The sequence below is a fragment of the Rhinolophus hipposideros genome (genome assembly GCF_964194185.1).
Source record: "Rhinolophus hipposideros genome assembly, chromosome: 7".
Classification (NCBI taxonomy): Eukaryota; Metazoa; Chordata; class Mammalia; order Chiroptera; family Rhinolophidae; genus Rhinolophus; species Rhinolophus hipposideros.
The window spans coordinates 964846-989665 of record NC_138053.1 but is presented as its reverse complement, the minus strand read 5'-3'; the positions used below and the strand labels follow the sequence as shown (position 1 = coordinate 989665).

Genomic DNA, 24820 nt, shown 5'->3' with positions numbered 1-24820 from the left:
CAGAAAGTTAAACACTTACCATGTGACCCAACAATTCAACTCCTAAGGATAACAAAATAACAAAGGCTGGTAGACCTAGAAATCCATCTAGCTGCACTCATTAGTTCTGATGCTGGCATTAGTTCTCACAACGCTGATTTTCTCATCTGATTGTTAAACAACCACCTTGGGGGCCACAAAGTTTTTTCTGAAAGGGATTATCCATCCTTGCCTGGAAAAGCACTAGGTCCTGGGGTATGCGGTCTGAACCACCCGTAGCGGGGCTGGATGGAGACCCCATGGCCACCGTCCTGGGGCTGACGGAGCTCTTCTATATAACAATTTTGGGGAAGGAAGACTTAAGCCGTTGTGAAAGAATTGACATCAGCCGTAGTCAAGGGGAGAGGGGATGAAGTGGAAAAAGTTCAGAGATGGGTCTGTAGCCTGTAAGAAGTACTTGCTGCTTTTGGACTGGTTGTGGGCAAGTCCAAAAATCATTGGTAAACGAGATGTGGCGTCTGGCGGTCGGCTGTTTTCTCTGGATAAGGGCTGAAAGAGCATCCTGAAGTTGTGTCACGTTTTCAACACATATTCAGGAATAGGAACAGTCTTGTGTTGGTTTCAGCTCTTAACCAATTAATGTCCTCTCTTTCCCATTTTCTAGCCCACTGTAAGGTAATTAGGACATCTCATAATTTTTCTCTTTCATGCTGCAGAGCCTGTCCCAGCTCCCCTACAGTGACTGAACTGGACGTCAGTCCCCATGTTTGAGACATAATTTAACCTTCAACTGCTGGGGGAACTGACCTAAAATGGTGGCCCAAGCAAAGAGAGAAGTCCCCAGACTAAGCCCCAGCCCACTTCCACATAATCCCCTCCAAGCCACATCCCGAGCCAATCACCAGACGACACCTACCTCTTCCCCAACTCCAGGAAATCCCCAACCCATAAAAACCTGCTCAAAACCTTGCTAGGGGCTCAGTATGTTGGGAAAGATCCCACTGAGCCTGCTGGCATAATAAAGCTGACCTTCCTAACTCTCTGAGTGCTGCTTGGGTTCTTTCCGGTACTGGTATCCATAACACAGCTACACCTTCATAAACTTTAACAGAGGCCAAGAACAACATGGAAACAGACAGACTTCTTTTTCAAAGACAGTCACATGGTCAAAAACTGAAACTGTATAGAAGGATGTAAAATGAAAAGCAAGTCTCCCGGACTCCCCAGTTCCCTTCCCAGATGTGCTCCTGGTTAAGTTTCTGTCAGGCCGTATGTCACGCAGGGCAGCATGCAGAGTCTCTGGTCCCGCTCCACACATAAGAACGCAGGACAAGGTGAGGCCAAAAAGGAACACCCACGGAGCCATAGGTAGGGGAGTCACACCACTATATTCTCACTGGCGGCTGGGTTGGAGACACAGGAAGCAGGAGCCACACAGTTCGCAACCCTCACTGTACCTCTTGCAGGCTCAGCCACCATCTTCTTGCTAGCCCCCATTTTTTCTGCTAGCGTAGCCACAGCAGTTATATTAGTGGCCAATGGCTCACTGGTTACAGCTGATGGCCAACTAGCCACAGCTGATGGCCATCCAATCAGATTTGATGGCCATTTACTACCCAAGTGAGCACCTTACCACGTGAGACCGAGAGCCTGGAAACTGCATTCCTGGCTCCGTCCCCACACCATATTTACGCCAGGAACAGGAACCTTATCTTAAAAGCCATCTTTTCTTGCTTTGTACCTTGTATCTGCAGGCTTGTGTTTGCCTTAGGCCTGGAGAAGCCGCCTGGAATGTAGAAACCATCTTATCCTGTCTTGCTTTGTACTTTGTTTGTCTCCTAGGGGCTTGTGATCAGCTGGCCTGGGTGGGCCTGGGCGTCCAGATGGAGGCCTGGGGGCCAGGGTGTGGAGCCGCAGGCCTTGGTCATGCCGGGAAATCCTTGGTTGCTGGAAACAATGCAATGAAATCCCCCTGAAGCATGGAAGGGGGAACAACCTCTTACCCTTAATGTAAAACTCCATACACTTTTCTCCGGGAGGTTATGGTCTTTTCTAGCCTGACCTCCCGCAGCTCAAACATGCCAAATAAATTCTAGTAGACCAATTTTGGTCTCCTGAGCCTCATTCCTCCAGCCATGCCTAACAATTTGGTGGCCTGTACAGGGAACCGCCTTCGTCTACCCTTCAGCAGATGACTTAAGTAAGTCTTCCCTCTTTCACCCTCCGTCTCAGTGATATTTGCCATCCACTCGAGACCTAATGCTAGATCTGACCGTGTCCTGGGGCCAGGCCCCTGGCTCAGTCAGCGGCGGGTTCTCCTGCCCCAGTCTGCACCCTTCCCTTCTGCCAGACCTGAGGAAACCGACAGCGGGACACCTGCCGTTTTCCCTTGTCCTCCGGATGATTAAGAGGGTGTAGATTTTACCTCCTTTTGCCCCCTAGTCTCTTCCTTCATTACTATGGGCTCCGGCTCCTCCTCTTACCCCAGGGACTTCCCTTTGGAGATGCTTTTGCACCACATTAAGAGAGGACTTTACCTCGTTTTAGAGGCTAAACACATTACCTTTTCAGCTGTGGCCTGGCCACAATGGCTTGATAATGGCGAACCTTGGCCGCCTACTGGAACTCTTGCCCTTGATGTTCTCCAAGATTTGGACAACCTCCTCTGCTGGCAGGGTAAATGGAGCGAGGTCCCCTCCCTCCTGGCTTTCTTTGAGCTGCGACAGGACTTGTCCTATTTCCCACCAAAGGGCGAATCACGGCTCTTAGGTTTAGCTTCAGCCTCTTCTCCCTCTGCTCCAGAGCCCTCACCCCCTAATCCTGATCCAGAGCCTTTTGACCCTCCTGATTTTTCCTCTCCTCCCCAACCTCTGCTAGTTCGAATCCCTCCACCGGATCAACCTGCTGCCTTTGCGTCATGACTCGATACTTCCTCCACTACTGCCCCGCCTGCTCCCAACCTTTCTTCCCCTCATATCCAATCCGGGCAACCTTATGCACCCCAGATACCTCTCAGGGAAGTGGCAGGTGCTGAGGGCCCTTTTAGGGTCCATGTCCCTTTCTCGATGACGGACTTGAGTCAGATTGAATGAATCTAAGCTGAAATCCTTTTCTTCTGGTTCCCCTCTCCCCCACCACCCCCGTCCCGCTTTACTAAAGAGTGTGAATACCTCACCCTTAGTTATGACCTTACTTGATGGGACATCTATATTATTCTCTCCACATGTACTAACTCTGATGAAAGGGATTGTATCATTCAAAAAGCTAGGGAAATAGCAGACTCCATGCATCACCAAAATAATAACACCTGGTCCCCCTGGGGAGACAACCGTTCCTACACAGGATCCTAACTGGAATTACCTGACTCACCCCCAACCCAATCCCAACCGCCTAAAGAGGACCGAATGGTTAATTGTCTCCTTCAGGACATGAAGGCAGCCATTCAGAAAGCTGTCAATTATGAAAAAGTTAGGGAAATCTACCGGGACTACCAGGAGAACCCAGCTGCTTTTCTCTCCCGCCTTTCAGAGGCCCTATAAACGTACACTAACATTAATCCTGATTCTCTGCATGGCAGAGCTGTTTTAGCCATGCATTCATCTCCCAGCCGGTTCCTGATATTCGCAGGAAGCTTCAGAAACTACAGAAGGTCCTCACACAACCCTAAACAGATCTTTTAGAACTGGTCTTTAAGGTCTTCAACAATCAAGACGAGGAGAGTAGACAGGCCCATACTCAGGCTTTACAGATGGCAGCCGCAGCAGTTTCCTAGGCTGTTAGGCTGGGCCGGCCCCAAAGGAAAGAACCGGGACCCCAATTCTCTGCGCAGCCTAACTAACCAGGTGCCTGCTTTAAATGTGGCCTCCCAGGACACTGGAGCCGCTCTTGTCCTAACCCAAGGCCTCCTACTAAGCCTCCCCCACTATGCGGCTATGGTGACCACTGGAAGTCGCATTGCACTCAAGCCCCTCAAGCCTCAGGAACATCCACTTCACGACCCTGGCCAAACAAAAAGCCTGCCACAGCACCAGCAGATAGAACTAATCTTTCCCTCCTGGAAATCCTCAGCACTCATGAAGACTGAAGAGGCCCGGTCCCGTCACAGGCTTCCACCTCCACCATATGCATGACGAAACCTCGGGTAACTCTCCTAGTTGCCGGTAAGCCCATTTCTTTCCTTCTAGACATGGGGGACCACTTACTTGGCACTCCCCGAATTTTCGGGCAAGCTCTCTCCCTCTCTGGTCTAGATTTTGGGGGTCGATGTGATACTTTCTCACCCCATGGCTACCCCACCCCTTTTATGTTCCATAGAGGGACACGCTTTTACTTATTCCTTCCTAGTCCTGCCTCGTCCCACTCTTATGTTAGGGAGGGACACTCTCCAAGTTTCATTCCACCGTTACTCTATATACCCCTCTTCCGCTACCACTTTTCTCAGTTTGCTAGCAGAATCACCCCCAGAAACCACCCCTTCTTCCCTTTCTAACCCACCTGACATTGACCTCTCAATATGGGATACCTCCCAACTCATTATCACCACTCACCACCCACCTCTTATTATCTCACTCAGAGATCCCACGCCTTCCCCACTAAAGCTCATATCCTATTCCTCGACAAGGCCTCCTTGGACTCAAACCTCTAATATCTTAAGTTCCTCCAGGCGAAGATTCTCTGCCCCACTTCTTCCCTTTAGAACACTCCCATTCTCCCAGTCAAGAAGCCGGATGGGACATAACACTGTGTTCAGGACCTTTGAATTATAAATGAGGCAGTTATTCCCCTCTACCCTGTAGTTCCCAATCTGTATACCCTTTTATCCCTCATACCTCCTGACACTCAGTCTTTTACCGTCCTTGACCTTAAGGATGCTTTCTTTTCTATTCCTCTACAACCCGATTCCCAGGATCTGTTTGCCTTTACCTGGACTGATCCTGATCAAATTAACCTGGACAGTCCTCCCTAAGGCTTTAGGGGTATTCCCCATCTTTTTAGCCAGGCCTTAATTATTTGGCATCCCTAGATTCTCAGCACACCACATGAGTAACAAGACCTCACAGGTACGTGCTGGATAGTTTCTGGGAACTGGCCTTTTCCCCCTCCCTTGTTCTGTGCCACCCCCCACTCCCGTTCAAGCTGTGGTTTCTCAGTCTGGTGTAGGACACAGCTCCTTGGCCCGTGCCGGTATTATGAGTTTTACGCTCCCCCCAGCTGAGGCACTCAGTCGTTGGTCAGCTGCTCACAGCAGCTCACGGAAGCTCTCCCTGGCTGCCGGCTGCTCACGATGGCTGCTGGCCACTCGTGCTGGCCGCTGGCCACTGGCCGCTCCTGGCAGCACACGCCGACCTCCGGCTGCTCACGGCAGCCCAGCTCCAGGGAGAGCCATTGTTCACAATCTTAGCTGTAGAGGGTGCAGCTCACTGGCCCATGTGGGAATCGAACCAGCAACCTTGGCTTTACGAGCACGGCACTCCAACCACCTTGGCCACTGTACCGGCCTGGGAACTGGCCTTTGCAGGGGGACTTCATGGACTATACACCCACTAAGCTCACCGTGCTCTTACAAGAACATCGTTACAGACCCCTCACCCAAAACTCTAATTAGGGACCCTGATCCAGGCCCCTGCTCAGCAGGAAAGTTACAGAAGACTGACCACCGCTCCTTTTCCTAAGAATAGATACCAAACCCAGAGCAGGAATTTGTTAGGCCATATTTAGGCCAGAAACAGGAACCTTATCTTAAAAGCCTTCTTGTCTTGCTTTGTACCTTGTACCTGCAGCTTGTGTTTGCCTTAGGCCTGGAGAGCCCACCTGGAACGTAGACTTTGTCTCCTAGGGTCTTGTGATCAGCGGCCCTGGGCAGTCCTGACTGAGGGGAGGGGAAGAAAGGGGGAGCAGGGTGTGGAGCCGCAGGGCTTGGTTATGCCCCTAAATCCTTGCTTGCTAGAGACAATGCAATGAAAACCCTCTGAAGCACTGAAGGGAAAACAACCTTGTTTACCCCTCCTGTTAAACTCCATACCCCTTTTTGCTCGGGGAGGTAATGGTCTTTTCTAGCCTGACCTCCCGCAGCTCAAACACACCAAATAAATTCTAATAGACTTATTTTGGTCTCCTGCGACTCATTCCTCTGGCCGTGCCTAACAATTTGTGTAAATTGTTGACTTTTTATTTCTGTGGATGGAAAAAGGGCCGCAGGTTAAACCTGACATGCTCAGGAGACTGAAAATAACCACACAGGATGGCGTGAACATAAAAATTGCTAACTAAGGTGACTATGGTGGGAAGTCACATCTTTGGCCTGTAGCTTCCTTGACAAAGGTCAATCTCTACCTTAAGTGAGGCTGTTGTTTTTTTGCATCTAGGATAACACGCCCTTGTGAGACAGTTAGCATGACAAATGGGTTATTTTGTAAATTCCTTTAGGCTGGACAAACAGAGCAAATCTGATAGACTCCTTTAGAAGGCACCAGCTCCCTTCAACAAGCATACAAGAAAAATATATAAATAAGAGCCTTTTGCCTTAGCCAGTGGGCATCCCAGTTTCCAGTACGAGAGACCACATCTCCGGGGGCACCAGAGGGCACCTCTCCGGGGACCACATCTCAGGGGGCCCCTGCAACCCTTGGAATGTCAGTAATCTCTCCCTCGCCCCCAGTGACCAGAACAGGAAACTACAGAATCCCTCACTTATTCTTGTCCCCCGACTACCGACTCTATGGCTGTAAAAAGTGAACTATTAACTATCCTGTACCCACCTACTGATAATGTGCTTATGTGAAAGAAGTACCTATCTCTCCAATTTACTTTTATCCAATCCCAGAGATTTCTCGGTTTTGCTTTCTCCCACCCCTTTAATTTACCACCAATGGATTTCATGTAACCTTCCACCTTTGATTCTACATATAAAATAAGCTGCAAACCACCACTTTCCAGAGCATTTTCTCAATCCGTTGAGACTGCTTCCCGGCAATTGTCAATTTGGCTCAAATAAACTCAAAGGTTTCTCTTAGGCTGAATCTTTTTTCGCCGACATTTCTAAAATGTTTATTATTAATGTGACAAAAATATTACACAGAATACGTTTCTAATAAAGGTGAAGTATTCCGGAGCCTGCCTGGTTTACAGAAACTGAGTCTACCTTCATATCCCAAACACAGAAACTGAAAATCTTTCTGAAATCCAACACAGAATTCAGCTCTAAGTAGATTCACCTTTTTTTTTTTTTTTTAAATCACACATTTTAAACTGTGGACAGTAAAGGGGCCACATATTAAACCTGACAAGCTCAGAAGACTGTAAAGAACCACATAAGGTGGCGTGAACATAAAAAATTTCATAACTAAGTGGGCCATGGCAGGAAGTCACATCTTTAGCTTCCTTCATAAAGTTAATCTGTGCCTGTTAAGTGGGTCTGTCTGTTGTCTTTTTGCACCTAAGATAACATCTTTGGAATGTCAGTAATTCTTTTTCCGGAAACTGCAAAATCCCTCATTATTATGCTAGTCTCCTGATTACCATCTCTATGTGGTGTAAAAAGCAAACTGTTAACTATCCTGCACCCACCTATGTAAAAGCAGTACCTGTCTCTCCAATTTACTTTAATCCAATCCCAGTGATTTCCCCACCTTGCTTTCTCACACACACTTAATCTATCACCAACGGATTTCGTGTAACCTTCCTCCTTTGATTTTATGTATAAAATAAGCTGCAAACAGCCATTTCGTGGAGCATTTTCAATCTGTTGAGATTTTGCTTCCTGGCAATTGTCAGTTTTAAACTCTTACAAGTTTTCTCTTAGGTTGGGTGTTTTTCGTTGCCAAAACTTTAAGTCAGATTTAACTTTATTTCTATCCATGGCAAAACAAACTCTTCAAAGATTTATAAAAATATCACAAGTTGGCAGTCACCTGGAAACAATTTATTACTGATGGATTTACATCAAGCAAAAGCATCCAACACACTCAAGGTTAAGATGAAACAATACACAGGTACATGTGTGCCTTGACTAATAAATCAACGGCCCTTGGGAAAACTCCCAATAGTCAAGAGACGTGTAAAAATAAATGTCCTGTTAATCTCAATGTTGCCAGCAGCAGATCTCCCTTGATCCTTAGATGATGAGGTTAAAACTGACACAATTACAATTTAGGGGAGGGGAGGAAGAAGAGAGTATGAAAACCCAGGAATCAGAAGTGGGAAGTAATCCAATTAACAGCAGCACTAAAAATAGGTAATCATGTGACAAAAATAACAATTTGGAAAATTAATGTCTTTGGGCATTTTCTTCCCCAAATAGGGAGCAGAGTGAATGTGAGAAATCAGATTTTTTAGCAATATTCCTAGGACCAAAGGAAACCAGGTATCTGGAGCTACTAAACTCTACAATGCTTGAGTATTAACAAACTCTTCTTGGAGTTAATTATCCTAATAGTTTAAACTTAAAAAACTGAACCAACCTTGCAACAGCCAACAAATTCAAATTTTTATTAATTCAAAATTAATCAAATTTTATTAATCTAGTTCTCACATATTCTATGAAAAGAGGTACATAACTGTGCCCTTTTTAAAGATTCAAATGATTTGCCCATTATGCAAATGAAGTTCGGCAGGTCTCCACAGGCGGTGCCTGCCCTGGGTTCCTGTGGGGCAGGAAACTGAGCGCAGTTAGAAGGCATCCAGTACCGTGTGACTTTCGGGTGCCAGGCACTCAGCTGGAAGCGCCTCCTGCAGCTGGAATGAGCTGCATCCTAACATGAAACTGAGGAGTGAGCAGTAAGCAAAGCCTGTGTGGGATGGCTTCAGGCCTGATAGAGGGTGGGCCAGTCCTGTTCTTTTCTGACCTCTGCTGGTCTCCAGGAAGATTCCTGAAGGCAAGCCAAGTTGAGTGGCTCATTTTAACCAGGCGCTGCTCTGCGAGTTTTAACCATGGGATTCTCACATCTTGGCTCTCACCCCAACAGCACTCTGAGCCCCTGCTTGGGAAGGTCCTAGGGAAGCAGATGAAACTAATGAGGACACAGCTCATCCAAAGCAATGCAAGTATTTTACCAGCTGTGCACAGGAACTTCCCCACAGCTGTGCCAAAGGCCAGGAAAGAAACGTTTTTACCAGGATTCCACAGTCACTGTCCTCTGACTCTGTCCTTTCTTCTTTAGCTCTCTGTCCCAACAGCCTCAGCCTGTCTTCACCAGGTTTCTTCTCCCAGAGGGAAAATATTTCTTTTCAGCTTATTTTTGAGAAAGGCTTATTTTTGAGATTTACCCAACTAACCATGAAATGGTTTGTTGGCGTAGGGGGTAAAACTAAACAAAACAATCTTCGATGCCTACAAAATGGCTGCTGGGCCTTTCAACGTCCTGAGATGCACGGTCCAGCTGTGCTCTTCTATGCAGTGTCCTCTTCGTCCATTGTCCCATCATAGTTGGTATTTGTCTTGTGATCAGCGTCAGGGCCTGCAGGCAGAACGCTTGTGACAGTGTGAAGGAGTGCTTCAATCTGCTCCTCTGTGAGCCGTTCCTCACTCTCTTCCACCATCTGCGGAAGGAAAGAAACCCTCCATGGGTTACCAATGTGCCTCAGAGACTGGGCCACCCATGTGGGTCCCAGTCCCAGCCCAACCGCTTAGGCACAGAGCTCGGGGTCAACTGAGCCACCTCAGGTCTCTATCTCCTTTCTACCATGGATCCCCAGGAGGGAGAAGCCAGCTCAAATCCAGGGTCAGGCAGTGCGACAGCTCAAAATGGGGCAGTGAAAACAAGAGTTGCAGGTTAGCAAATTTCTGTAAAGAAAAAGAAAACCCTAATAGTTCTATACTCATGTGCATGTGAATATGTTATGTATGCAAAGAAAACTCACCTCTGGGGAGTGAAATGTGCTTTAAACACGGTGGTATTTCACAGCCAGCATACCTGAACCTCAGGAACTGCATCAACAGCTCACCTAATGACTGCCGCTGTGCGCCAGGTGACTTCTGTAGCTCCCTAACCCTCACTCATCCCGGCGCTCAGGCGCTCACAACAGCCCCTGTGGGACCTCGTAGGCCTGGAGCTGCACCCTGCACTTTATACTAGTCCTTCCCCGGCCCCAGCAGCCCAGGCAAGGGGCAATGCCAGAATTCCAGGCCAGGCCTGCCCAACTCCCATGCCTCCAATCTAGCATGTCATTGGGACTTGGTCCCCTCTGGGGAAGGCAGAGCAGGAGTGCGACGAGTGACAGCTGGGAAACAATCCCACACTGCCTCACCAGTCTGGTTTCTGTCATGGCTCTGGAAATCTGAACACAAAGGTGACCGCCACAGTCATAGGCCAGTTTTCTCCATCTCGCCTCCAATTCTCAAGGTGTTAATGAATACAAACGTAACACAGAGCCAGCCACCTTTTAAAGCAGTGTGCGGACAGTCGGCTGCTTGCACATTCACTTGGTGGCATCGGCGTCTCTCACAAACAGCTTTCTCAGCTAAAGGTGTCCAGGGTCCTCTCTGGCATTTCCCACAGCAATCCCTGACATCTGGCAACTAAGACCGAAAGGAATTTTAGAAAGAAATCCTGGCAGATTTAAGTACAGAAAGATGAAAGGCTAAGCTTATAATACTGAAATCAGCCTGTCTCATTTTACAAATAGTACAGAAGCTAAAGAAGTCAAGTGACACATCCAAGATCAAGCTGCAAACTCCTGGAGAAACACTGGTCTCTTCATTCATCTCAGTCCTAAGATGTTTCCAGAACTACCGTGTTTCCCCAAAAATAAGACTTAGCCAGACCATCAGATCTAATGCATCTTTTGGAGCAAAAATTAATATAAGACCCGGTCTTATTTTAATATAAGACCGAGTATAATATAATACCTGGTCTATGTTAATTTCTGCTCCAAAAGACACATTAGAGCTGATGGTCCAGTAGGTCTTTCAGGGAAACACGGTAGAGAACAGTACTGGGTGTTCTAGGGTGAGGAGATCCTGAGTGAGCTAATGGTGGGAGTTATATCCCACCGTGCTGTGAAATATATGACCATTTTCTAAAGATTCAAAGGCTCAGCAAAACTTCTCTACTGAACAAGAAATAATCCTCAAAACTCCATTTTAAAAACCAGACATGCAAAACTGGGGTTTGTAAAAGGCAGTAATCTCACACAGACTGCTTCCAAAGAACGAAGGAGGGACATGTCCAGTTTGGTTTAATCCTGAGAAAAGATCATCTCCACCTGAGAACAAAGTCTCCACGTGTCTGAATAACTGGCACATGCAGTCACTGATGGAACTGCTTCCCGTAGCAGAGAAGAGCGTAAAGAAGAGCTGAGCCATTGTTAGAACAGGGCCGAACTCCCACCAGGATGTACCGTACCCACAGTTCACCAGGGGCTTTACTGGAATCACAGCGACCAGCTTCCCAAGAACGCTGCACCCCAAGTCAGGACAATTTACAGGTAGGTGGAGGCTCCCCGTCCCAGGAACACTGGGCCTCACAGCAAGCAGGGAAGGGCCTCCTGCCTCTGCATCTCAGCTCCTTCTAGGACACCATGCACTCCAGCAGGAGGTTTCTGTCACTTCCTCTCACAGATGCACACTAGAGCCCACTGCTTGAAAGGAGATGTTATTTGACCTCTGAGCGGCCTTCTTTTTTAGAACACGAAACTGTCCGCCTTCCTACATCCTCATCTCTGAATGTGGCACATGCAACACTAAGGTTAGCTGTCAGCTAGGTGCGCTCTTGGTAACAGGGCTTATGTGCTTTCTATTTTGCCAAATTCTCCAAGAGCAGAAGCTTCGATTAGTACAGAAACCTCGGGGATAATCAGAGACAGGAACTTTTCTTTTCAAGCCAAGATTCCCAGTCACAGGAAGAAAACCTAAGCTGCATTACACAAAATGAAATATATGCTAAAGGAAACTTTCAGAATCCAAAAACTTACTAACCCACTTAGATCACTAGGGTAAATCATAATAACTATATTATTCTTCACCTTTTCTTCCCAATACATAAGAAACAGCGCACAAATAAAAAAGTGCAAAACACCGTCCCAACATTATCAGATATCAAAGGTTTCGAGCTATTCAGAATAGAAAGGCAAATGAAATTTTAAAATCCAAAGTATTTGCACAAGGTCAACATAAATAATGTGTTTTTAATCATATACAAAGATTATATCAATTCCCAGGGGCTGCCAAACTGAGCTGGTGTATTCCCAAAATGGTTGTTTCTCATTCTATGCTGCCAAGCCTAACCTCCTGCTTTCCTCAAAACATCTCAAAATCTAATAGCCACCAACACTTTCAGCTCTTAGACGCAGAACATTTCACTTTATCTCTGTAAATTTCAATTTCCTTTAATATACCGTGTTTCCCTTAATATAACACCCAGTATTGTATTATATTATATTATACCCGGTCTTATCTAGTAAAATAAGACCAAGTCTTATATTCATTTTTGCTCCAAAAGACACATTAGAGCTGATTGTCTGACTAGGTCTTATTTTCAGGGAAACATGGTAAAATGAAAGTAATGCCCATAGTAAGGACCAAATGAGAATACACATTATAGTGTTTTGTAAGCCATAAAACTAATTCAAGACCTGTTATAATCACTAAATTTTCATAAGCACAGATGGGTAGTGCTGTGCACAACGGTGGCCTGTGAGATGATGGGGTTCACTGTCCTGTCTAATGACCAGAGTCATTATTGACCCAAACTGTACCAAATGAAAACACAACAGGGGATGGCAGAAGTCACAGAGGCTGGGTGGCTTCCTCATTTCTTCACAGACAGCAGTCACCCATGCGTCTGAGAATCACAACAAATCACAGCTGAGGTATAACTGGAAAAGAGAGGCTTCAGTCTCAAAAACTAAATACTAACAAATGTTAGATGCTGGGATTACTTCTGGACCCAGGAAGTTAAGTTCACATGGGGAAATTCTCAGGTCCTTAGCACTTTCTGCTCTATGTGAAAACCTAACTTCTTATTTCGCTCTGGTTAGAAGAGATACTGCTATAAGCCTTGGTAAATGACTTGCTATCTTTTACAGTCAAATCCCAGGCTGGGAAAAATCTGGCTATGAATGGTCCAACTACTGGAAACAACATACACCATTTTTACCAAGGAAAGAAGACTAGAACGAACAATCTGATGGCACGCCACACGCACCTTTCTCCTCACCATGGAAAAGCACGTAGCTTGGAGGGACACAGTTAAGACTTTTGAATCAGACTCTCACTGGCCAAGACTACGGTGAGGGCATTAGAGACAACATATACAAAGCCCACATTACATCTGGCATACAGCAGGCACTCTTCATAGCAGCTAATCTCATCAGGCAATGACAGAGCTTTCTACAGGCTCTGGGATGAGATCACGCTAATCCTTCTGCATCTCTTCTCTGCATCTGTCATTAAGTCACGAATAACATATGCTGCTGATTCAAGTTGGAAGAGGAGACATGACATGTGATCTTTAACCCAGAGGGACATGGATCAGTTTCTTACTGTTTTGTTTGTTTTTTTTCTCTTTTCTAAGTGGAATCTCCACAACAGTCGAAAGCATCAGAAGAATGAGGGTACAAAAAGGAATCTCTGTAGTCTAAAGGTCAGTTCTCCCAGAAAGGTACGCTTTGTGGAAGGAATTCTTCTATTTTAACTTTGAATGCATTTTGAAGGGTATAAACACCACCACAAAGACAGTAAGTTCTGGTCAAAAATTATATACCCCATCGCTCTTTTCTTACCTGGCAGGGGAGATACCATGACCTTTCAAGGGTTTTTGTTTGTTTGTTTGTTTTTAAGCAACTCTAAAAATCAAGGTGTTTTGGGCCATTTTCTTCCATACTTTTCTGAAGGAAATTTGACAAAGAGCTGTATTTAGCTGTACTTCTAAAACTGACTTCGGAAACAGTTTTATTCTCATTTTATTAATTCTCCAGCCACAGTTTCTTACCGGTAGTTAAATGGCCTGCCTAGTACATGCAGCTTAATGATGCTCTCTGCTCTGTACAACAGAAGGAAACTGCCAAGTGTGCCAATGCAGCCACCCATTCAGTCTGTTACTGGGACTCATTTTCATATGCCATTTACACCACCCCAGTTGCCTCCCATAATTCTGAAGCTTTGTGCCATGGCTGCAATTTAGACTTCCAAAGCAATGAGGCTCCACTGAGTGGTTTTTATGCAGGGAGATAAGATAAATAAATGTGTGGTTTTAGAAAGTGAACTATGGGGGTGGTGTAGAAGATAGACTGGAGGAGCCAGACAGGGGCAGGGAAATGGTGAGAGGGTAACTCCAAGAGCTGAGTTGAGAAATGATGACAGAAAGTAACACAGTGCAGCAGGGAGAGAAGATTAAGAGGAGACAGAAGCAGAACTTGGGGACTAACTGAATACGAGATAATGGGAAGACAATGGCTTCCAGGTTTGTGGCTTGGGAGACTGGGCCAGGAGGGTAAGAGAGAAAGAGAACACGTGGGAAAGTGCACAGATGCTCCACTGACCAAGAAAAGAATTCAGGAAGAGTAGGTCAAAGGGTGGGAGTGGGGTGATTTACACCCGAGTCATGTTGAATCTAATGTTTTTATGCAACATCTGGGTTGGCAATAACCCTACAGGGAAGCACTGGCCAGAATGGGGAGGACATCAGGGGAGCTAAATCGCTACCAAGTCACAGGCCCAAATCCTACAGTAGGAATCACATTTCCTGCAGTCTTCCACCTTCCCTATGTCTCTACTAACTTGGATCAAATCGGAGAGGCTTCCTTTCACTTATAAAACGGAGTGGTCCAGCAGTCTTCTCAGGAAACGTCAGTTCCTGGCTGGCTGTGCTCAGCCTTCCTCACGCGCCCTACGTCTCACACCCAGAAAGCGCCCCCGGGTTCAGGGCTCCTTCACTCACCAGCTGGATCTCAACAGCAGTCATAGGCCTGTGATTCAGCAGCTGGAGTTTTTCAGCTCTGTCAAAGGAAAAGCACAAAGCACTTAAAAGTTGTATACCCTGAGGATCCTGAGTGTTGACCACGCTGCTCAGCGAACACTTTGGCGGGGGAGGACGACTTGGCATGTGGCCCTCAGTTCCTCCAAGTATAAGATGGCAGCATGGGAACAGGACTTACTCAAGGGTCCACATGTGTGTTAGAATTATTAGACTCCTGTAGGATACAGAGGCTTGGATTGTAAGAAATGGAGCAAACAGAAATGCAGCTTTAATAAATTTCATTTGGAAAATGTGAAGAAAGTCATGTTTTTTTTAATTCAAATTATAGCAGGTACTCGTAAAGTAGGATAATGTACAGTCTTCTGCCTTCAAAGAGTTACAATCCAGCTGGGAAAAGACAAATACAAGCAAACTGTACAAAAGACTGAAGTAACAGTTGAAGATAATAATTGCCATCTGTCACAAGGCAAATACAAGCAAATTGTACAAAAGACTTAAGTAACAGTTGAAGATAATAATTGCCATCTGTCATATACAACTCATTGCTGAAGGGGTGGTTGAAATGTTGGGACTCTCAAAGATGACAGGACTTAAAAGAGAATGGCTTCAACTGCCACCCCTGTGCAAGGAATAACTTCTAAATTTCTCTCTCAATCTGACACTGGAGCTCCAGATTTATCTTTCAATTCAATTAAATAGTTTATTGAGTTTAAAGGTATTCTGGAATAAAAAGATGAGTCAGCCACAATTCCCAGAGTTGTTTGTGTATTTGGAGAAGCAGCATAAGTTACCCAGCCTCCCTGAGCCTCAGTTTCATCATCTGTAAAACAGGCAGGATAATGTATTTACTATCTCACAAGAGTGAGGCAGGATGAAAATCTTATCATGGATAGTGGCAGCAGCTACCATGTGTCACTTACATTCCATCAGGCAAGCACATTTAACCCGCAGACTTAATTGACACTGAGATGGTAAATAACTTATCCAAGGTTACAGAGCTAGTAAATGGCAGAGCTGGGAGTCGACCCCCAAAGCACATGCTCTTAACCATCTGCTTCTAGTATTCACAGTGTACATAAGGCAGGCTGTCATACCGTAATTTCTCCATAAATGGCAGTCATTATTAAGGAAGTTATAGTCAAGTTCTACTCCTCGTAAACCCATAAACATCTAGCCTCAAAGACGAAGACCTCACAGAGGAGAAGACCTTACACTGGGCTCTGAAGGATTTTCTAGGTGGAAAGGATAAAAAAGAATGGGCAGTCAGAGCAGGAACAGCACAAGTACAGAACTTCACAGAACTTTAGGAAATAGCTCCTAGATAGGCTGTGACACAAGGTTGAAAAAGTTATCTGGGAGAAGACTCCACAGGGCCCTGACCACCAACAGGCAGGATGCTACTTTGGAGACACTGGAGGGCAACCAAGGAAAGGACTACCATGCTTGGGCCGACACTTACAGCAATTCTGGAAGACTTAAGAAAATGGAGGCAGACACTGGAATGCTCAGGGGAGAGAACAAAGCTGTGAATTTGGGCGGCAGCAGCAGGATGGCAACGAGAGTCTGGACATATGACATGCCACCGGTCACCCTCAGGGACAGTCAGTCAACCTGACAGCTGCCCAGATTTGGTGGGGCAGGAGTGAAGGAAAGGGAAGAGTCAAGGTTTACTGTCAGGGTTGTTGCTTGTTTGGGGAAAATATATTAACTGAAATTTTTGAGTTTGTGGTATTTTTGGATTATACTGAAAAGGTTTCTGTCAAGCACATTGTCTAGTTTTAGTTCTAGTTTGGTCTAAAACTAAAGAAAAAGACCAGAGCTGGATTTATTAGCAAGGAGTTATGTGAAACCTTGACAGTAGATATCAGAGCCCAGACACCAACAGCGGAGTAAGTGAAGACCCAGGACAACACCATAAAGCACCTCCCTTTAATGGGCCAAAGGGGAATGAGAAGGAGCAGAGAGGGAAAAAAAAGACCCGGGAGAGTGGTGTTAGGGAAGCCACTGGAGGAGCTCAGAACAGAACAGGGGATTAACAACAATGTCAGATGCTGCAGAGAGGACAGCAGGCTGACAGTACGGAATCACTGGATTTGCCAAAGGGCACTGGTAACCTGCAAGCACTTCAGGGGGACGACATCGAGGTGACAGCTGGACTGTGGACACTGAGGGATAGATAACTGTGGAGGAAATAACCTCTTTTTTCTGTAACGCAATGTCTTTATTCAAATTTTCACAATAGTTTTTATTCTATATTTTTAGTACAAAAAATTCACAAAAGTGCATTACAATGCCCAGAGAAACCTACAACGCTGAACTTCCCTGACAGTCAACAATACAGTGAAACATTGCATAGACAGAACACAAAATTTAGATGAACTGAAATTATAAAATCAAATTTCACAAAACAAAAATCAAAATATTAAGTGTCCCAAAATATCCTTTACCCCAATGAGATTTCACTGGCCTCAAGTTACTTTTCAGTGAGGCAGTCACAATATGACCTATTCACTCAGCTTAGGAATGCTCAGAGCCATGAGTAGTTGCATCAGGCTCTCTAAACAATAAACGGTAATTTCTGATCTAAAAACTCCCTTGAATATGGCTCTAATATCATCAGGCTTTTGAAATTCACCCTCATTGCCCCTCATATTTTAAATAAACTGCTGGGCAAACAATATTGCAAAGTACTGTCTGTGCTGATATCCTTCGTTCAAACAAAGTTCAGTTTTTCTGGCACCCAAACAAATCTGGGTTTGGGTGGTGTATGAAGAGACAACCTGTGAGGAAGTCCAAAAGGCACCCTCCACTTCTGCCTGACAAGACGCAAAAGCAGAGGTAAAGGAGTCTGTGCTTGGGGCACACGGGGTTTCAGAAGATCCTTGTGAAAGACTACGGAAAAGCTGACAAGTGGGGAGAGGGCAAGAAGAGGAGGCATTAGTGTGCCTGGGTCTCTGTCCTGGACCACTGATCCAGTGGAGACTGGCGGGAAGACTAGGGTTGAGAGGGGCATGTGGGGCAAAGGATGGAAAAGAAAAGGCAGACAACGAATGTTTCATTTATAACAAGTGACAGAAATTAATTACTTAAAGGAGATTAATAAAGACCCATCAAAATAATTTGGCAACTTTAATTCTTAGGAAGATCAAAGTTCCTTCGAAACCTAACTTGATGTCTTACCATGTTTCCCTGAAAATAAGACCTACCTGGACAATCAGCTCTAATATGTCTTTTCGAGCAAAAATTAATGTAAGACCCGGTCTTATTTTACTATAATATAAGACCGGGTATAATATAATACCGGGTGTAATATAATATAAAATAAAATATAATACAACATAATACCAGGTCTTATATTAATTTTTGCTCCAAAAGACGCATTAGAGCTGATTGTCCAGCTAGGTCTTATTTTCGGGGAAACATGGTATTAAAAGCAAAGACCAGTATGGTACAGTATTATTACTCCTGAGTAATTAAAGGACAGTAAGATCCTTAGGGCTGCCTCCTCCTCATTCATTTCATAAATCGATACTCCCCTACTTCAAAATGCTTTAGGGAGGTACTTCTACCCATTACACGAAAAGTGCCTAACGGTCTGGGCATCAGGAAGACACGCAATATGTGTGTGAATTACAACTTCAGGTTAATGTGGCTAAAGCATTTACATTGTGAGAAGCGCTGAAGTTACATGATGTCTTTCCTGGCACAGAGGTGGCCTTGGTTCCTCACCAGATGGCACGGCCACCATCTAAGCTACCCATGAAGGAGTTTCCCTCCCGCTGAGTCACGGGGACACTGGCTCCCGCATGACTACAAGCTGAGCAGCACTGGAGGACGTTCTGGGGTGGAGAGGAATGCTGCCAGTGCAGCCCCCACTTTAAACCTGGCACTCCACCATACCCTCCTTCCACCAGCACTGCTGAGCCAGGTGAACAGATGGGCCAACTGGACAATAAGCCATGGGGACTGTGGAACCTACAGGAACAACAACCACAGACTAGGCCATGGGAACATACAGTGAGGCGCCAGGAAAAGCAGCTGACACGGTAGGGCCTGGGGCAGCCCCTGGGTGCACAAAGCCAGGGGACAGATCTCTGAGGAGGCAGGTGGCAAGGTCTGAGGGCACACTGCATTCCCAGGAGGCTGTGCAGGAAAGGCTGGCTGTGTCGGACACTGACCTTTGCTGTTCCTGGTGGCTGTGGGTCAGCTTGCAGCCCAAAATAACCTCTTGACAGGATGGAAGTAAAAAAACAATTATAGCCTGAGAAGCGTAGGTTCTGGAAGGAGACTGGAGCATGTCTGCCAGCTAAGGAGACAAGCATGTGGAAAGGCTGAAATTACAGGCGAGAGAGGGAAAGACTCTTAGAAAAAGGGTCCAAAGTTGCAGTGAAGGAGCCATACTCCAATGAGACCACGGCAATGAGGAAAAAGAGAGCAGATCTGAGGAGACGTGAGAGAATTAGGTTCTTTTGGATAGTTTTCTTAGGGAAGCAGAAGAGAAGTAACCATCTGAGAGGTCTGGGTACAAAAATGGTCGACAGAACTAAAAGCTACAGAGAATCAACAGAGGGGACAAGAGGTGATACCAGCAAGCAGTTCTGAAGGCCCAAGTGAGCTGGAAAATATGAACCCTCCCAAAACCAAAATTTATTTTAACCATTATCCAACAATATGAATAAAGACTAGAGAGAGCAGGAACAGAAAAAAGATAAAGCGAGTAAACGAACATGTCAGCTACAAATCAATTAAAGCAACGGAACTCAGCTCACAGAGCAGTCATTATCCTGCCAGGCTCGGACCTGTTGCACTGTTCCTACAGCTACAGAACGGATCTTGCAAGTCTTCTAGCAACAAAACATTCACAGCTGCTCCCTAAAAGTCACCACCTCGTGGCCCAGCCAACAAGCCAGCCTCTGCTCCTACACCCAAGGGGCTGAGCACTGCACTAAGATCAACACGGACAAGTACACTGGAGGCTCGTTTTGGGAGAAGGGTTACAGACCCCCCGACTTCATGACCAAGCCTACCTTTATCATCCCTACCTTCTTCCGTCCACCTCTTAACCCACCACACTTCAGCTCCTGCCCCAGGTGATCACCAAACCTGTTTTCACCATAGTGACAACTCCAGTGGATATTCCTGTCCTGCTCTGCCCTGTCTGATACCTAACACTGCTGATCACTCCCTCCTTAACACTATCTATTCTCATGGCTTCCACACTGCCATTCTTTCCTAAATCTCTTATCCTTCTGACCGTTCCTTTTTCATCTCTTTCGAGGTTCTCTTCTTCTGCTGCCTCTGTAGCAGTCCCCTGGTGCTATATTCTGCTTGTTCTGTGCTCCTCATCCAAATCTCACAATTTTATCTGCTATTATAGGTTTTAACCAAGAAATCCACGTTTTTATGCTATGTGAGTTGAACTCCAGACCTTTGTTAACCACTGCCACCTAAACATCTCAGACACACTTCAAACTCAACTCATCCGAAAGCAATCTGACTATCCCTCCCAACAAACCAGCTCCTCTCTCTGTACTGCTCATCTTGGTGAGGAGCCAAAAGCTTGTGCCAGAAACCCGAGGGTTATCTTTGACTCTTCCCTCTCACCCACTGCCCATATTAAATCACATACATTACTGATTATATATTTTTTCAAGATATCTGCCCCTCTCCTCATCATTTCTACAGCCACTTGAATTCTTCCTGGTTAGAAGTCTATCCTCAGAGGTCTGCCACTTTTTCAATCTATCTTCACTCTTACAAATAAAGTTTATTTTAAAAGATGAAAATCTGCTCATCTCATTATCCCGCTTATAATCCTCCTGCTGTCCCCACAGGTTTTGGTGTGAGCTTGAATTTCTTTAGCTCAGCCTCCAGCAGCCACTGAAATCCAGTCTTTGTCCGTCTCTCCAGGCTCATATGCCTTCATGTTCCCTAAGCACTCACACCTAAATTACAGTAGCCCCTTATCTGCAGTTTCACTTCCAATGGTCCAGTTATCCTCAATCAACCACAGTTGATTTAACAAATGTTAAACGGAAATGTTAAATGGAAAAAAACAAAAATGTTAAATGGAAAATTCCAGAAATAATGTACAAGTTTAAACCTGCACACCATTCTGAGTATGTGATGAAATATCCCGCCATCCCACTGCATCCTGCTCAGGCCATGGAACTTCCTCTTGTGCTGTGTACCCATGCTGTCTACACCGTACAGTAAGATAATTGAGAGTGAGAGACCACATTCACAGGACTTTTATTACACTATGTTGTTACAACTGCTCTCTTATTAGTTACTGTTGTTAATCTCTTAACTTCAACTTCATCACAGATATGTAGGTACAGGAGGAAACAGGACATATAGGATTCGGTACTATCATCAGTTTCAGGCATCCACTAGGGTCTTGGAACATATCCCCCTCAGCTAAGGGAGGACTAAATGAAACTGCAAACTCTACACAGGAAAGTATCGGGCTAGTTCCTGATTCCACGCCTTAGCACATCACCATCTTTCTACTTAGAAAGCACGAATTCACCTGCGTTTGGCCAATCCCTATAGACAAAATGATATACTCAAATTCTGACCCTACAGTGTCTCTCTAGTATGTCCCCATATAGCACTTACAATGTATTCATATCTTTGTATCCCCAATAACTGAGGCAAAGCTGGCATGAGATAAATGTAATCTGAAGGATAAATTAAAGAAAGAGCTAGGATAGCACTGACTTCCAGGAGAAGTTCAAGGGAAAGACAATAGTTAACACCAGGGAGACACGGGGCAGGATTCCATGTTCTGAAAGCAGACAGGGTAACCACACTCCAAACACCAGGGAAACCTGACAACACCCATCTACTCTGAGTTTTGCTGGCCCCACAGGTAAATGCCCCAAATATGGTGCCAAATCCCAAGAGTAATCTGTGCACAGAAGAGCTGCTTTCAGGGACTGAAGTTATTCCCAGGCATATATAAACTGGGTCTGGAAAGCAAGTCCTTCCTCCATTCCTGGCAGTCAGTCATAGCCGTATACCTTAGGGAGACCTCAGGATAAAGTCTGAGGCTGCAGTTTTAAGAAGTGCCTTACGCAAAAACTTAAAATGATTAAACCACCAAATGCTTTAGGAAATTAACATGCTGCGCTCTAACCAACTGAGCTATCCAGCCACTCACTTTAACAATAGTTTTGTTTTCAACCTAATTTAAGATAATTTAAAATAATTATTAGTACCATATTTTGCCGTGTATAATATTGCCATGTATAATATGCTCTTCTTTACCCAAATTTGTGAGGGAAAAATAAGGATGCACATTACATTGGGTAGTACTAATTCCGCATCTATATAAATGCTTTTTATTCTTTTATTTATGCTTATGAATTAAAAGTGTAACTCCAGAAATCAATAACGATATCCGTATGCAAAATAATACCCTAGAATCCGATAATCAGTTTTGTTAAACCTGTAATGAACTTGTAATGATAAAGAGTTCTTGGCCTTCTATGATGCGTAAATGTAATTTTGTCATCGGTACATAAAATTTCTTGTACCTTGTATCTGTTCTTGTATTCTGTATTTGTTACATATAATTTATTGTACCATATATGTTAAAAAATAAATGCTGAGATCAAAAAAAAATGGCGGCGTGAGGTGAGCCTCTGTAACGCTCCCCTGGAATTTACAACGAATCGGACAACAATAACTCCACAAAGGACTCCCTGCACAGCAGACAGGCAAGACGAAGAGGCCGACTACTGAATTCACCTCCAGGTGGGTGAATCGCGCGAGCGGGGGAGGAGGGAGAGGAGAAGTGCTGAGACGGAGCCGGCGGGCGCAGGACACAGACCTAGCTCAGTGCTCGGAGCCCGCTGCGCCCGGATCTTCCGCTGCTGTGGGAGAGGGAAGGACTCGGACTGCTAGGGCTCCGCTTACGGCCCGCAGGGCTGAGGGGGCAGCATACAAAACCGATGAACCCAACGCTCGCTCACGGCAGACCTCGGAGCAAAGACTGAGGGAAGAGGGCTGAAATCAGTGGTTTAAGCCCTCACTGCCGATCGGAGCACGGAAGCCCTAGGCACGGAGACTAGCCGCCCCCTCCCTCCCCTCCCAGAGCTCGCCCCGCCACCACCTGCCCGGTGCTAGAAGCGATAAAGTAGCAGTGTCGGATCAAAGGACAGAATATTTGCTGCTCTGAGAACTGTGGACCGCAGACACAGATTCGCAGCTCAACTAGTTCCGGCAAAGGGGAGGGAGCTGTGGAAGCAGGACTGGCTGTGGTGGTGGTCGCTGCCATTGCTCTGGGCCACCTCTCACAACCCACCCCGCCCCTGGACCCACCTATCTGGGCGGATCCCTGCAGGAGTAAACAGAACTGCTGAAACAAACGGGCTCTGAATCTGGTGCAGAAAGAGCTTTGGAACTCCAAAAGCTCTTCGCATACCTATCAACCTGTTGCAGAAGACACTCCTGTAGATGTCTAGGAAGAGAAATAGTAAATCAGTGATTGCCATGAATAACCAAGGCAACAAGATAGCTCAGAAAGAAAGTGAAAAGTCTCCAGAAAAGGAACTTAGAGATATGGACCTTTGTGATTTAAATGACAGAGAATTCAAGATTGCAATTCTGAAAAAACTGAACGAGATGCAAGAAAACACAGAAAGGCAGTTTAATGAACTCAGAAACACAATCAAAGAACACCATGAGCATTTTACAAAAGAGATTGAAATCTTGAAAAAGAACCAAATAGAATTTCTGGAGATTAAGAACTCAATAAAAGAAATTAACAATAAAATATCCAGCTTAGGAAGTAGAGTTGACCAGATGGAGGAAAGAATCAGTGACATCGAAGATAGGAACCTGGAATTTACACAGAGGGAAGAAGAAAGAGACTTGAGACTTAAAAGAAATGAAAGAACTCTACAAGAACTTTCTGACTCCATCAGAAAGAGCAATATAAGAATAATGGGCATACCAGAAGGAGAAGAAAGAGGGAAGGGAACAGAGAATATATTCAAACAAATCGTCGATGAGAACTTCCCAAACTTGTGGACAGAACTGGATCCTCGAATCCAAGAAGCAAATAGAACACCTAATTACCTCAATCCCAACAGGCCTTCACCAAGGCACATTGTATTGAAGCTGTCTAAAATCAATGACAAAGAAAGAATCCTCAAGGCAGCCAGGGAAAAGAAGACGGTAACTTACAAAGGAAAGCCCATTAGATTATCATCAGATTTTTCAGCAGAAACTCTACAAGCTAGGAGGGAATGGAACCAAATATTCAAACTATTGAAAGAGAGAAATCATGAGCCAAGAATAATATATCCAGCAAAGATCTCTTTTAGATATGAAGGAGGAATAAAGACCTTTCCAGACATCCAGAAGCTGAGGGAATTTTCTAATCCACGACCTGCACTACAAGAAATACTAAAGGAGGCTATTAGACCACCATCAACAGGGACAACTTGTGGCAACCGAAACATAAAAAGGGGGAGCGTAAAGGCCTGACCTGGAATATGGGAATAGAGCAAGTAAGCGTACTGAAGAAACTGGAATACTCTAAATATCAAACTTTCTTTTACATAAACTCAAGGGTAACCACTCAAAAAACATCCAAATCTGAAATATATACTGTAATAAAAGAAGAAACAGAGGGAAACATCATAGAATACCACCACACAGAAATAACAGACAACAACAAAAAGGCAAAGAAACAATGGAGACACAGCCTTACCAGAAAACTAAAGACAGAATGACAGGAAATCCTTACATATCAATAATCACCCTAAATGTAAATGGACTGAACTCACCAATAAAGAGACACAGAGTAGCAGATTGGATCAAAAAACTAAACCCAACCATATGCTGCCTACAAGAGACACATCTCAGCTACAAGGACAAGCATAGACTCAAAGTGAAAGGGTGGAAATTGACAC

General features: G+C 45.1%; 1 protein-coding gene and 1 pseudogene across 9 annotated transcripts in view; both read right to left on the bottom strand.

The window, feature by feature from the left end:
* Positions 1 to 7878: 7878 nt before the first annotated feature.
* Positions 7879 to 24820, bottom strand: part of CRCP (CGRP receptor component) — a 41145-nt gene continuing 24203 nt past the window's right edge. For 6 of the 8 annotated variants that reach the window (XM_081053045.1, XM_081053050.1, XM_081053047.1 and 3 more), the window contains 2 exons: positions 14856 to 14913; positions 7879 to 9516 (listed from right to left, as the gene is read on the bottom strand). In XM_081053045.1, the coding sequence (XP_080909171.1) occupies positions 9367 to 9516; positions 14856 to 14913 (208 nt within the window). In that variant the 3' untranslated portion in view covers positions 7879 to 9366. Of the gene's footprint in view, positions 9517 to 10356; positions 10496 to 14855; positions 14914 to 24820 lie in introns of all 8 variants that reach the window. The other 2 variants (XM_081053044.1, XM_081053043.1) reach the window with 2 other exon arrangements.
* Positions 18487 to 20103, bottom strand: LOC308500150 (DAZ-associated protein 2-like; annotated as a pseudogene). Its single transcript has 2 exons — positions 19998 to 20103; positions 18487 to 19090 (listed from the first exon to the last, which is right to left on the bottom strand). The product of its transcript is annotated as a DAZ-associated protein 2-like (transcript).